This window comes from Blennius ocellaris, assembly GCF_963422515.1.
Source record: "Blennius ocellaris genome assembly, contig: SCAFFOLD_209, whole genome shotgun sequence".
NCBI lineage: Eukaryota > Metazoa > Chordata > Actinopteri > Blenniiformes > Blenniidae > Blennius > Blennius ocellaris.
Window position 1 is genome coordinate 19,904 of NW_027662304.1, and position 15,101 is coordinate 35,004.

The 15,101-nt window shown below is 53.8% G+C and overlaps 1 protein-coding gene across 1 annotated transcript; it reads right to left on the reverse strand.

The window, feature by feature from the left end:
- Positions 1 to 713: 713 nt before the first annotated feature.
- On the reverse strand, positions 714 to 9,355 carry LOC308147900 (outer dynein arm-docking complex subunit 2-like; the record flags this gene model as incomplete). Its single annotated transcript, XM_080521285.1, has 12 exons — positions 714 to 851; positions 961 to 1,176; positions 1,317 to 1,499; positions 1,652 to 1,766; positions 1,870 to 1,931; positions 2,017 to 2,197; positions 2,616 to 2,770; positions 2,852 to 2,962; positions 3,400 to 3,843; positions 3,985 to 4,131; positions 4,232 to 4,322; positions 9,273 to 9,355. The coding sequence occupies 12 exons, from the start codon at positions 9,353 to 9,355 to the stop codon at positions 714 to 716; spliced, it is 1,926 nt and encodes a 641-aa protein (XP_080377411.1).
- Positions 9,356 to 15,101: the final 5,746 nt, after the last annotated feature.

A 15,101-nucleotide genomic window follows, 5' to 3' on the forward strand; every position in this document is an offset into this window, starting at 1 on the left:
GCCAGTCCAGAGGTACTGTCCCCGCCCGCCACGCGATGTTGCAGAGACGAGTCAGCCACGACAGTCCCTGCACATCCAGAGACTTAAGGAACTCTGGGCGAGTCTCGTCCACTCCCGGTGCCTTGCCACCGAGGAGCTTCACAACAACCTCGGTGACTTCAGCTTGGGAAATGGACGAGTCCACCTCTGAGGACCCAGTCTCTGCTTCCTCAACGGAAGACGTGGTGGTGGGGTTGAGGAGGTCCTCCAAGTATTCCGTCCACCGCCCGACGACCTCTCCGGTTCAGGTCAGCAGCTCTCCACCTCAGTGTCGGTGAAAAACTGCTTCCCCCTCCTGAGGCGCCGGACGCTTTGCCAGAATTTCCTCGTGAATCCCAAAATATTTTGGAAAAAAATATGCAAAGTGGATGAGAGTCGCTGAGGGAGGAGACCAGTGTCTGTTGTCATGGAGACGCTCTTCTTCTTCATTAGGGTTTAACAGTAGTTGAAGCAGCACTACCGCCATCTGCTGGTTCCAGCTCGTATGACGTTATGTGTTTCAGGTATTAGAGTCTTGCTGCTGGAACTCCAGAAAGGCAATTCGTTTTTTCCTTCAGCTCATGACTTTCCTTCGGTTGAGAATCTAACAGAAACACAAGAAGACTCGTATCAATCAAAGGGTCGGACTGGTTCCACGTGTTTGCAGGACTTTTTTAAGAAAAACAAACTGTGTCTTATGGGAACTTGGACGTCTGGGCTTGGGTCCGTCCTGACGCCCTGTTGGCCCGCGCTAGCATTCGGATGTTGCGCACGCAGCCGGCCGCGGCGTCCTGGACCTCCTCGTCGTCGGAGCCCATGAAGTCGATCAGCGGCTGTGGGAAGCGTTTTGACACGTTTTGGTTTTATAAAGCTGAACCCATAAGAGACTTTTCAAAGGGCTGTGAAAACTGGAGAATCTAGAAACCGATGACCGGCACTGACCTTCACCGCCCCGTTCTCGTACATGGCGAGGCAGTTCCTGGGACTCTTGGACAACTGGAACAGGGCTTTGACTGCGTTCTGCTGGACCAGGCTGCTTTTGGACTTGAGGTACCCCACCAGCGGCGCCACCGCCTCGCCGAAGGCCCCCCGGTTTCTGGCCAGCGTGGCGCACTGGTCGATGGTCTTGGCAACGTGGCCGCGCAGCCTTTTGTCCGTCTGCGGAGAGGAGAGGGCGGGATGTTAGTGGGTACCAGAGACCGGCCTTGACGCCCCGGCTCTACTCGGTTCTGCTCAGGAGCCGGATCCATGCAGCAGTTTGTGAAACGGTAAAGAAGTCCGTTTGTCTCGTCTCTTACTGTGTCGGTCCGCTTGGTCAGCAGCGTGACGACGCCGTGGTCGCTGAGGACGGCCAGGTTGTCCTTGTCCTTGGCCAACGTGGTGATGAGGGTGCAGATGCTCGCCAGCACCTCCTGGTTTGTCGAGTTCAGTAGATGAACGATCTGGTCCATTCCGCAAACGAAGCGCATTTCCCCCAAATCCTGCAGAGGAAGAGGAAGTTCACCGTTGGTCCTGTTGCACGTGCGCATGGGCAGCGGCAACCAAAAAGACCCCCCCCCCCGTTTCCACGGAGACGGAGCCTGAGTGTCCACTTGCACAATGTGTGATGGAGCAAAAGAAAACATAGACGCACCTTGGCGCTCTCCATGCAGGAGTCGAGGGCCCACGCTGCGCTGGACTGGACTTCTGCACTGGAGTGGTTGAGCAGCGACCAAAGCTGCCTCACTCCATGGAGCTGCTCGATGATCCTGAAGAGAGACGGGAACAAAGCAGAAGCCTTGACATCTCGGTAGACCTGGCACCCCCCCCACCCCCGGGTGAAGCACGTTCACAAGACGGACAAAAACTCACCCTATGTTTGCTTTGTTGGCTGCACACCTCCCCACCGCCTTCGCCACGTTCACCAGCAGGTCCTGGTTGAAGCACAGAAAGAAACGGATTCAGTCTCCGAGGTGTTATTTTCAAATCAAAGCAGGACGACCCTCAGATTCTACAAACCTTGTTCTGCGTGCTGAACAGGCCGACCAGCGGCTTGATGCCGTTGCACTTGCGCACGGCGGCCCTGTTGGCGGGGAGCTGGAGGAACTCTGCCAGAGCTCCCGTCACGCTCACCAGCACGTCTTCACACGGATCGGTCAGCAGACCCACCAGGGTCTCCACCGGCAGGAACTCCTGGAACCTGTGGGGGGGAACAGGAACCGTCAATGACAGATGGCCACGAGGTGGCGTAGTGGACGAGGAAGAGCGAATCGTGAAAATCGGCCGTCGACCAGTCGAACTTGGGAAAAATTGACGCCAAGGAGCAAAAAGTGCAAAGTTGCACCTGCAACGAGAGGCGATGGTGTGAAAACAGTGGACAGTGTTTGTGGCGCCACGAGACGTCATGCAACTCGTGAATTCAAAGCCGTGAACACGTCTCTTGAATAGTTAGTAGACGAGGGTCTTTTTGTTAACTACTTGTAGAAACATCACGCTAGTTAAAGAACCCGACTGGTCGACCAGACGTTTGGTAAAAAAGCTCCACCGTTCCTTCCAGCTTCACCAGAAGTGACAAGATATTGAGTCTTAAACAAATTGCGAGGTGATTCTCAGCTTACTGGTCCAGGTTCTCCCTGCAGAGGGAACACTTCCAAACGGCTCCGACGGCGGCGGCCAGATGCTCCTTGTTGTGTGTTTTGTCCAGCAGGGACACCAGAGGTTCCAGACCGTTGTGTTGACGCACCAGGTCGCGTGTCTGCTGGTCCTCCGCACACTGAAACACAAATACAATAGACGTGACTATGGATTCCGCTGCAGACAGGTTTGAGTCCGGAGCTTTTAAAAAAATGGGCACCTTGAAGATGATGCTGGCGCAGAGCATCTGCAGCTCGTTGTTGTCGGTCCCGAGGTGTTTTACCAAGTCCACGATCAGACCTTCGGTCTGGATGGCGATCCGGTAGCGCTCCTGTGAGAGACACCAGAAACTGGGCGTTAAGTTTGTCTTTGGGTCAAAAAGTTGAGCTTTGAGTGTCTCTGAGGACCGACGTCCTGTGAACAAACACCCAAAACTCCAACAAAGCTCTGGTTGTTTCCACTTGAAGACGTGGTGCAACCGGGGACTCGCTAGGCTATTGGTTCTGCTCGACCAACGGATCAGACGGGGACCATCAGTGATCCATCGGTCAGCCTCGGTTCCATCCCAGCAAGGCTCGTATGTGAGTGCGCCTTGCTTGTTGGTGCCTGGGATTCCTCAAACAACCCTAAGACGCTCTCAGGATTGTCTTCGCGGAAGCGAATGAAACGACTTCGTGTATTTGCCGCTGCAGAAACCCCATCGGAAGCACCGGAGCGATTCCTACCAGGCAGCTTTGACGGTGTGTGTAGGGCTGCCAGGTACCTTACCTCAGAGGCACACTCCTGCAGGATTCCCACCAGCGAGATGAGCATGTCCACGGGCGCGGTCTTGAGGAGTCGTCCCAGCAGAGGGACGCCCCCGGCCCTGTGGATCTCCTCCCGGTTCTCGGCGTTGACGCTGCAGCCCCACAGCGCCAGAGCTCCACATCCCGCCACCTCCACGTCTTTCTCCTGCTCCGCGCTCGGCGTGGCCGAAGGAGGAACGTAGTCCAGCAGCTTCACCAGTTTGGCGATGCCGCCGTGCTGCTGCACCGCAGACCGAGCGGCGTGGGTCGTGGCCATGTTGGCGATGGTCTCTGCGGCCAAGGCCTTCACGTCCTTGAGTAGCGAGTCCAGCAAGGCGACGAGGAGCCGCAAGGCTCCTATTTGAACCATCGTCTGGTGGATCTGCTCGTTGCGGCAGACTTCCTTCAGGATCTTCAAAGATCCGATCTGGTGACGGGGAAAAAAAACAAAATTCAATGATCACGTGATGAACGAGAGACAAAAGAAGCGGCAATCAAAGCAGGTGGACTGGAGAGGACTTTCAACTGCGCGTCTCCGTCCAGGTCCAGCTCCGACACGCCCACTCACTGTGCAGGCGCTGTGATTGGTCGCCAGCAGGTTGCAGAGGATCTGGATGCCGCCGGCCTCCAGCAGGGCCTTTTGACTCGTCTCCTTCTTCATGTCGAAGGTCATGATGTGGGCCAGACAGAAGGCGGAGCCTGCCTGGTTGCTTCTCTGGAGAAAATACAAAGAACAACACCAATAAAGGGTGAGTGAAGCTGTTCAGGTCCTCCACCAACGGGGGGGGGGGGGGGGGGGGGTGACGGCGCCATACCTTGAGCAGCGTGATCAGTTTCGGGATCTTCCAGGACTCTGGAGGAACGTCGAGCATGTCCACCTGAGAACCCTCTGGCTTCTGCTCCTTGCTGGAACGAGGGATGCAAAGATGTGAGACAGACGACACGAATCCAGACAAAAAGGACGTTCAATCACTTTCCCGGTGTTTTGGATTGTAGAACAGCCGGGCCGTTCCACACAATGATCTGTATGTACACTTACTTCTGCTTACTACTGCTTCTGGCTCCTGCTCCGGACATTTCCTCTGCAGGGTTCATGCTGCTGTTGTTGATCTCTGTGTTATCCAGTTTCCTCAAATTAGAAATGACTTTTGACTCTGTGTCTCTCTTTGTGTCTCTGTGTCTCTCTGTGCAAGGCAGAGAGGCGATTATTGACGTGGTGCTTTTGGCTTATTCGATAAAACAATGGTTGATTGATTTGCGGAGTCCGAGCACAACAAACAATATGCTTGAGATCAAAGCCGCTGAACTTGAAAGCTTTCATGTTAGTGATGTCACATGTCAACCTCACACTATAAGACAAACATCAAAGCCACATGACAACAGTCTCAGGGTCCATCCACACTGTGAGCTTTGAAGTCCTCCACTGCGTTACCACATGATCTATGTTACTACATCCTTACAGAGGGCAATGTAGAACATGACATAATGTAGACATACTGTAATGTAGAACATCACCATATGATCTACGCTACAACAGTTTTACTTTTTTTTTTTTTTTTACATTCGTTTAATTACATTTCAGGTGTTATTACATTATATTTGACGACAATTCGGGTCGTTGTTACATGTCGGGTCATACAGCAAAAAGGTGTATTCACCTATTCAGGTTCAGGGGCTTTGAAGTGCACAGCCCTCTACCCAAAGCGAGCGGACGGAGCCGTTCGCTGACGCGACGAAGCTGCGGCAGGTTTCCCGTCAGTGGAAAGCTACTAGCGCCCGTGGGCGCGGGCGGCCAACTTTAACCTTGGCGTTGCTCTCACACCACCTGTTGCCACTGTGACACTTTGGCCGTGTTTAGTCAACACGCCTGTGCGATTCTCTTGTGTTGTCACATCAACACATTGTGTTTCCTGGACAATACAGTGTGAAGAAACTGGTTTCCATTTCTGATGTGCTGTTTGAAGAGGCTGGCGGCCGCGCCCCGCCCCGCCGCGCCGCGCCGCGCCGCACAAACAGACGCCGGCTCGTTTTCCGACACGTCTTATTTCGCATTCGCCGGCGTTTCTGCTTATCGGGCGTCACAGACAGAAATCTGCTTGTGTCTGAACTTTCTGTTGTCGATCAAGGAGATTAAACCGCTGGTCCGTTGTGTCGCGGCCTTTCGCGGTTGCTAATTCCAGCGACGGCGATCAGTAGTCGTCGTCGTCGTCGCTTTGTAGTGGAGGACATTGTTGATTCTAGATAATTGTGGTGTGAAAATTGTGGTTTTCATATTGCACAGCTTTAATAGGTTATTCATGTGCCTGCCTTACTGGCAAGGCGCAGATAGGAGGGCATTTATTATTATTATTATTATCCCCCGCCGTGGCTGATAGGCCCCGAAGGGGGATCTTGAAACAGTCTCTGTCCGTACGTCTGTACGTCCGTACGTCCGTCCGTCCGTCCGTCCGTCCGTTGGAACGTTTCTACCTATATCTCGGCAACCCCTGGGCCCACAGTGACCAAACTTCACATGTGGATACATCTCAGAGGGGGAAGGGATACTATGGTGACCTTGACCTAATTTGCATATTAAGTAGGTCACAGGGTCACGAAGTGCTTAAAAACACATTTTGGGCTCTGGAGACCTAGGTTTTTGAGCTAGGGCTCTGAAATGTTATACACACATGATACACACTCCAGGGATAACCTCCAGTACACCAAGTGACCTGACCTTGACCTTGAAGATCGGTAGGGTCTGAAGTTTGCTCGTCATGGTTGCACAATACATGTATTTTCATATAAACATTTCTCCTCATTTCTCAGCAGCTCCTGGGCCCACAGTCACCAAACTTCACACATGGACACTCCACCTGGGGAGAAGGGGCACCATGGTGACCAGGACCTCATTTGCATATCAGGTCACAGGGTCACTAAGTGCATAAAAACACCTTTTGGGCTCTGGAGACGTATTTTGACATAGCTTATGAAGAAGACCTTTCAGATTCTACATAATGATCTACTAGGACCCATGGAACACCCTCTAGTGTACCAAGTGTGCTGCCTTAGAGCTGCTTTGTGAGGAAATATCAAGCCCTCCGGCGGGGGATTAGCCCAGCAACGGCCTTCTTGTTTCAAAAGGTGGAGAGGGCGGTTCTTTCCTAAAATTCCTGAAAATCCTCCTGTATACCTTTAAATAGCAATTTTAGTGGTTCTAACTTTTTTTTTTTTAATTTCATCAGATTGTTTAGCCTATTTTTTTCGCTTTTTAAAAAAAATAAGCTATTTTAGTCTTATAAGTATTTGAGTGGTTTCAACATAAAAAAAAGCCACATTCTTTTTTTTTTAAAGCAGTTTTTAGCTTTTTTGTTTTTCAATTTATTTTTTTTTTTTTAATCAATTCAGGCATTTCAGATCTGTTGCGACGCCGATTTTCGAAACCAGTTTTCTCCTGGATGTCATGCCAACGAGGTGCATCAGAGCAATGAGAGTGTGAACGTGTGACTGAACGAGGAACGGTGCAGCTTTACGAAGCAACGTGAGCCTTACGTCTCCCCGCAGCCACATGAAAGGGTTCTGAGGAGGATCCTGCGTGACACGAGGGTCCAGGCACTTCACCTGTAAATCTATCTGTGGCTGCCTTTGATGGGGGGGCCACTGGGGGGGGGGGGGGGGGGTTATTTCACGCTCACAAGAACAGTCCCGTCACACATGCCCCCGTCCATCCAGCGGCTCTTTCAACCTCGGAGACGATGCCGGTCTGACCTCGTGCTGAGAGGCCGAGAGGTTTCGGAAATAAAATACAAACAAATGGATCTATTGAATGAAATGTGTTTAAAATACATGTTAAATACATGTTACAGGTGTGTCTTCCTCTGTCAGGTCCTCCCTGATTGGCCGGTTTAACGCCTCACTTAGTGACTGACTTCACCGTCTTTAAAGCGCTGGTGAATCCAAGATGGCGTCTGTCTTTGCGTACCGATTTTTACAAAAACGGATATTTCCCTCGCTACGTTTACGAAAAACTTTACTTAATTTACACCTTGATTAAAAAAGAAAAAAGAATAAAAAAAAAACCTTTACAGAGAGGTGGGGCCACAGTCCCCTCCCCTTTGCAGAGAGGGGCGGGGCTACAGTCCCCTCCCCTTTACAGAGAGGCGGGGCTTCAGCCCCGTCCCCTTTACAGAGAGAGGCGGGGCCACATTCCCCTCCCCTTTACAGAGAGAGGTGGGGCTACAGTCCCCTCCCCTTTACAGATAGAGGCGGGGCCTCGGTCCCCTCACCTTTACAGAGAGAGGCGGGGCCACAGTCCCCTTCCCTTTACAGAGAGAGGCGGAGCTACGGTCCCCTCCCCTTTACAGAGAGAGGCGGGGCTAAAGTCCCCTCCCCTTTACAGAGAGAGGCGGGGCTACAGTCCCCTCCCCTTTACAGAGAGAGGCGGGGCTACAGTCTCCTCCCCTTTACAGAGAGAGGCGGGGCCACAGTCCCCTCCCCTTTACAGAGAGAGGCGGGGCCACAGTCCCCTCCCATTTACAGAGAGAGGCGGGGCCACAGTCCCCTCCCCTTTACAGAGAGAGGCGGGGCCACAGTCCCCTCCCCTTTACAGAGAGAGGCGGGGCCACAGTCCCCTCCCCTTTACAGAGAGAGGCGGGGCTACGGTCCCCCTCCCCTTTACAGAGAGAGGCGGGGCTAAAGTCCCCTCCCCTTTACAGAGAGAGGCGGGGCTACGGTCCCCTCCCCTTTACAGAGAGAGGCGGGGCTACGGTCCCCTCCCCTTTACAGAAAGAGGTGGGGCTATGGTCCCCTCCCCTTTACAGAGAGAGGCGGGGACATGGTCCCCTCCCCTTTACAGAGAGAGGCGGGGCCACGGTCCCCTCCCCTTTACAGAGAGAGGCGGGGCTTCAGGCCCCTCCCCTTTACAGAGAGAGGTGGGGACATGGTCCCCTCCCCTTTACAGAGAGAGGCGGGGCTACAGTCCCCTCCCCTTTACAGATAGAGGCGGGGCCACGGTCCCCTCCCCTTTACAGAGAGAGGCGGGGCCACGGTCCCCTCCCCTTTACAGAGAGAGGCGGGGCTTCAGGCCCCTCCCCTTTACAGAGAGAGGCGGGGACATGGTCCCCTCCCCTTTACAGAGAGAGGCGGGGCTACAGTCCCCTCCCCTTTACAGATAGAGGCGGGGCCACGGTCCCCTCCCCTTTACAGATAGAGGCGGGGCCACGGTCCCCTCCCCTTTACAGAGAGAGGCGGGGCTTCAGGCCCCTCCCCTTTACAGAGAGAGGCGGGGCCACAGTCCCCTCCCCTTTACAGAGAGAGGCGGGGCTACAGTCCCCTCCCCTTTACAGAGAGAGGCGGGGCTACAGTCCCCTCCCCTTTACAGAGAGAGGCGGGGCTACAGTCCCCTCCCCTTTACAGAGAGAGGCGGGGCTACGGTCCCCTCCCCTTTACAGAGAGAGGCTGAAACCAGATCCTCAGTTTCCTGCCCAGTTTAGTGTGGCCTCCCATAGATCTACGAATGTAGAACTCATTACTGACGACCCTCCGGCCTGCAAATGTTCTCCGCCGTCACAAAAACCTGACGTGTCAAACCACGTTCTATGGGGCTTTATCAGTTTTTACTTTGAAGGCCCGTTTAGCACAAAACCTCCCCGGGGGGGGGGGGGGGGGGGGGGTTTATTGTTGGGGGTCTGTTTCCATGACAACGGCTCTCGGAGTCCCTGAGGATGCCCCACGCTACTTTTAAATGAGTTCCTCTTGAGAGGAAATTGTTTATTTCTTGTGTCTTGACAGTTTTATGTCGTCTTGTTTTTCACCCCCCGTAAACACATATTCACATATTTCCAGGATTTTGTAATTCCTCCGTACCTTTGAGTGCGTCACCTGCCTGTTTCCGCGCTCCGGAGGTCAGAGGTCAAAGTGAAGTCTTTCAACAGCTGCTCTCCTCTGAGGTTTGCACTCACCATGCCTACTTTCTCTGGCGGCGATTCCAGAGGGCGTATCGTGTTCTGGAGTGTGACTGCGTACGGCGCCGCGACGCTAATGACCTGTGGGGGGGGGGGGTTGGTGGGGGTCGAACAACTTCCCAAAGTCCTTAAGGTTCTCATGTCGCGTCTCGTCACTCTTCCTCCGCCGCCGTCAGTAACGTCTGTAACGGGGGGGAGGGGTGGGGGGGTCGGCTTCCTCTGGGCCCGGGAGCCGAGTGTCGACAGCTGAAGTCTTCGGCTCTCGTGTGGAGGAGAACCTCCGGCTGAGGGTTTTTACAAAGAACAAGAAAGAGTGGGTCCCGGCGGAGCGTCCAGGTGAAGTCTCCATGTTGGAGATGGATTCCGGGGCTAGCGGGTGACGGCGTGTTGAAACGCTCAATAAGTCACCGTCGGTCCGATGGACGTGGACGGGAGGGAAGAGGACGAGAGCCTCGCGGAGATTTTCAACTTCCCGCTCAAACGTTTCGTCTCGTATCTCGTCGGAACCAAACTTTCGGTGGAGAAGAAGAAGCTCCAGACGGGCTGCAGGACCTCCACTGTGAGGCGTCTCCGGTGCAGGACCTCCACTGTGAGGCGTCTCCGGTGCAGGACCTCCACCGTCAGACAGGAAATTACGACACATTTAACCCGTACTTACTGCAAAGTTGCTACTTAGCGCAAACTTGCTACTTAGCGCAAACTTGCTACCTAGTGCAAAGTTGCTACTTAGCGTAAATTTGTTACCTAGCGCAAAGTTGGTACTTGGCGCAAAGTTCCTATTTAGTGCAAAGTTGCTACTTGGCGCAAAGTTGCTACTTGGCGCAAAGTTGCTACTTGGCACAAAGTTGAGACTTTGCACAAAGTTGCTATTTAGCGCAAAGTTGCTACTTTGCGCAAAGTTGCTACTTAGTGCAAAGTTGTCACCTAGCGCAAAGTTGCTACTTAGCGCAAATTTGTTACCTAGCGCAAAGTTGCTACTTGGCGCAAAGTTGCGACTTGGCACAAAGTTGCTACTTTGCACAAAGTTGCTACTTAGCACAAAGATGCTACTTTTAAATTCCCCAAAAAGTAATGGATGTCTGGTTTCTTGCGTGTTTTCTGTTGACATACCTGCCGTAAACCAACTTATTGATTATAATAGCAACTTGTTATGTCAGTGGTTTAGGTTCCGTGTCATTTTAAAGCTAAGTCATGCTAACGGTGGCTACCAGCATTATTAGCTTTAAGTACTTAGCTTAGCTGCCTCACAGACCAAAGTATCAACATATAACGTAAAGCAACATGATTCATTACTGTAGTTTATATTAGTATCTAAAGTTATTTATTTCTTGTTTTAAACAGATTGAGTGCAGGACAACAGTTTATTTTTAACCACATTACAAGATATTTTTATATATTTAACAGGAGAGTTAAAAACAAAACATGTTCAATAAATGCTGGTCCAAAAGACGTAATCGTGAAAATGATCCTGATTTCAATATTGCCCAAAATATTCGGGATTCTGATCTTTTTCCATGTAAGTAATTGCAGTAAAATCAACTGCACTACTGTGAATACTGTATAGATACATACTGTACATGCTACATGCTACATGCTAAAGAGTTTCAGGCTCACACACCAGCGATGCTATATGCTACATGCTAAAGAGTTTCAGGCTCACACACCAGCGATGCTACATGCTAAAGAGTTTCAGGCTCACACACCAGCGATGCTACATGCTAAAGAGCTTCAGGCTCACACACCAGCGATGCTACATGCTAAAGAGTTTCAGGCTCACACACCAGCGATGCTACATGCTAAAGAGTTTCAGGCTCACACAGCAGCGATGCTACATGCTAAAGAGTTTCAGGCTCAGACAGCAGCGATGCTACATGCTACATGCTGAAGAGTTTCAGGCTCACACAGCAGCGATGCTACATGCTACATGCTAAAGAGTTTCAGGCTCAGACAGCAGCGATGCTACATGCTAACCATGGTTAAAGTGACTGATGCAGCCGGTCTATGGTAGCATAGCACAGTGAGTAGATGGATGCTACGCTAGGCTAATGGAGGTAACAGAGGCTGTACGGAGGCGGGTGGAGGCGACGCCTTCACATATCGTCTCGACGATGACTGAAGCTTTATGGTATTTAATAAGTACTTGATTACTGGAGTATCGGGACCCGGTGCTGCTGTCGGCCGGCTCCTCAGGCTCACGCGACATAAATTCATAACACGCGGCTCCTATTTCATCCACATCTAACTGGATCCCACACTTGTGATGGAGGTGAAGTACTTGAAGGACTTGAAGGACTTGAATTACTCGAGTTCCCTCGGTAATGGTCTCGGTCCGATTCCCTCTTATCTGTGTGTGTCTGCACCTGTCGTCTCCTCCACCCCTCTAGTCCTCCACCCCTCCACCCCTCCACTCCTCCACTCCTCCACCCCTCTAGTCCTCCACCCCTCCACCCCTTGACTCCTCCACCCCTCCACTCCTCCACTCCTCCACCCCTTCACTCCTCCACCCCTCTAGTCCTCCACCCCTCCACCCCTCTAGTCCTCCACCCCTCCACCCCTTGACTCCTCCACCCCTTCACTCCTCCACCCCTTCACTCCTCTACCCCTCCACCCCTTGACTCCTCCACTCCTCCACCCCTCCACCCCTTCACTCCTCCACCCTTTCACTCCTCCACCCCTTCACCCCTTCACCCCTCCACCCCTCCACTCCTCCACTCCTCCACCCCTCTAGTCCCTCCACCCCTCCACCCCTTGACTCCTCCACCCTCCACTCCTCCACTCCTCCACCCCTTCCACTCCTCCACCCCTCTAGTCCTCCACCCCTCCACCCCCTCTAGTCCTCCACCCCCTCCACCCCTTGACTCCTCCACCCCTTCACTCCTCCACCCCTTCACTCCTCTACCCCCTCCACCCCTTGACTCCTCCACTCCTCCACTCCTCCACCCCTCCACCCCCTTCACTCCTCCACCCTTTCACTCTCCACCCCTTCACCCCTTCACTCCTCCACCCCTCCACTCCTCCACCCCTCCACTCCTTCACTCCTCCATCCCTTCACTCCTCCACTCCTTCACTCCTCCACCCCTTCACTCCTCCACTCCTCCACCCCCTTCACTCCTCCACTCCTCCACCCCTTCACTCCTCCACTCCTCCACCCCTCCACTCCTCCACTCCTCCACCCCTCCACTCCTCCACCCCTTCACTCCTCCACTCCTCCACCCCTCCACTCCTCCACCCCTCCACTCCTCCACCCCTCCACTCCTCCACCCCTTCACTCCTCCACCCCTTCACTCCTCCACTCCTCACCCCTTCACTCCTCCACCCCTCCACCCCTTGACTCCTCCACTCCTCCACCCCTTCACTCCCCCACCCCTCCACCCTTTCACCCCTCCACCCCTTCACTCCTCCACCCCTCCACTCCTCCACCCCTCCACTCCTCCACCCCTCCACTCCTCCACTCCTCCACTCCTCCACCCCTCCACTCCTCGGTGAAGATGGTGGTGGAGGTGACAGAAAGACAGAAAGAGGATCTTCGTGTATTTGAAGTTTTAAAGCTTCTTCCTGGAACATTGAGCCTTGAGAGACGAACAGACACCTGCTGGACCTCCTGGACCTGGAATCAAGGTTTCAAAGGGAAATCATAAAATACCCCCCCCCCCCCCCCCCCCCCCCCCCCCCCGATGGCTCCATTTATAAAAAGGCTCGTCCACATTCCTCCACCAGCCACTAAATATCAGGCGGTCGGTGTTTTTACAAGGTGACGGAGTTTTAACGACCCGGTGGGAGTTTTTACATCCTGTCAGGAGATGTTGTGCTTTTGTTCTGGGGGGTGGAGACAGCAGAGGGGGGTGGGGGGGGGGGGGGGTGAGGAGGATAAGGGGAACGGGGAGGACCTCCTCCTCCACCTCTACCTCCACCTCCACCTCTACCTCCTCCTCTACCTCCACCTCCACCTCCTCCTCTCTACCTCCTCCTCCTCTTTACCTCCTCCTCCACCTCTATTTCCTCCTCTCTACCTCCACCTCCACCTCTACCTCCACCTCCTCCTCTCTACCTCCACCTCCTCCTCTTTACCTCCTCCTCCACTCTACCTCCTCCTCTCTACCTCCACCTCCTCCTCTTTACCTCCTCCTCCACCTCTACCTCCTCCTCTCTACCTCCACCTCCACCTCTACCTCCACCTCCTCCTCTCTACCTCCACCTACACCTCCTCCACCTCCACTCCTGTGTAAAAACAAACATGAAAGAGGTTGTGAGGTTCAGATTTACTTTGATCAGCAAAACGTCACCAGCTCTTCTTTGAAAACCAGAGAACCCAGTTACATTCCTGTAGGCGGTGCAAGGCAAGGCAAGGCAAGGCAAGGCAAGGCAAGGCAAGGCCTCCACCCTGGAGTGTGGAAGTGGCTCCACTGCACAGAAATGTGACTGTATGGAACGGAACGGTACTGTATGGTACAGTACGGTAACGCACCGTACTGTACCATACAGTACGATACCATACCGTACTGTATAGTAGCGTATGGTACAGTACTGTACCATACAGTACCATACGGTATTGTATTGTGCTGTACAGTACGGTGCCGTACAGCACGGTACAATACCGTACGGTAATATACAGTATGGTACCGTACCATACAGCACAGTACAATACCGTACGGTAATATACAGTACGGTACCGTACCATACAGCACAGTACAATACCGTACGGTACCATACAGTACCATACGGTACGGCAGTTCACAGGTTCCCTGCTCACCTTTAGTACCTACGTCCTACCTACTTCTGGGTCCAGGGCTTCTGGGTTTGTTTCCAGTCCCTCGGCGTCCGGCCGCCTCCCAGCAGGGGGCGTCGCCGTTAAACGAGGCAGACGACGAGCTCCGCCTCCCGTAAAGTGTGTGAGCCAGAGGCCTTGCTGGCGCGGCGGCCGGGTGGTCTCTGTAGGGCCGGGGCCTCGTAAAACACCCAGACCTCCCCCGTCTGGACCCCTCGTTTCAGCCTGATGACCCCCCCAGCTGGAGACGCCGGGCCGCGTCCAGAGGGGGACAGTCACCTTTTTAACCGCCGTATCAGGTGTCCTCGGGTGTCCTCAGGTGTCCTTGGGTGTCCTCTGGTGACCTCGGGTGTCCTCAGGTGACCTCGGGTGTCCTCTGGTGACCTCAGGTGTCCTCAGGTGTCCTGGGATGTCTTCAGGTGTCCTCAGGTGACCTTGGATGTCCTTAGGTGACCTCGGGTGACCTCAGGTGTCCGCAGGTGACCTCGGATGTCCTCAGGTGACCTCAGGTGTCCTCAGGTGACCTCGGGTGTCCTCAGGTGACCTTGGATGTCCATAGGTGACCTCGGGTGTCCTCAGGTGTCCGCAGGTGACCTCGGATGTCCTCAGGTGACCCCAGGTGTCCTCGGGTGTCCTCAGGTGACCTTGGATGTCCTTAGGTGACCTCAGTGTCCTCGGGTGTCCTCGGTGACCTTGGATGTCCCTCAGGTGACCTCAGGGTGTCCTCAGGTGACCTTGGATGTCCTTAGGTGACCTCAGGTGACCTTGGATGTCCTTAGGTGACCGCAGGTGACCTCGGGTGTCCTCAGGTGACCTCAGGTGACCTCGGGTGTCCTCAGGTGTCCCTCAGGTGACCCCAGGTGTCCTCGGTGTCCTCAGGTGACCTTGGATGTCCTTAGGCGACCTCAGGTGTCCTCGGGTGGTCCTCGGGTGACCTTGGGATGTCCTCAGGTGACCTCAGGTGTCCCCTCAGGTGACCTT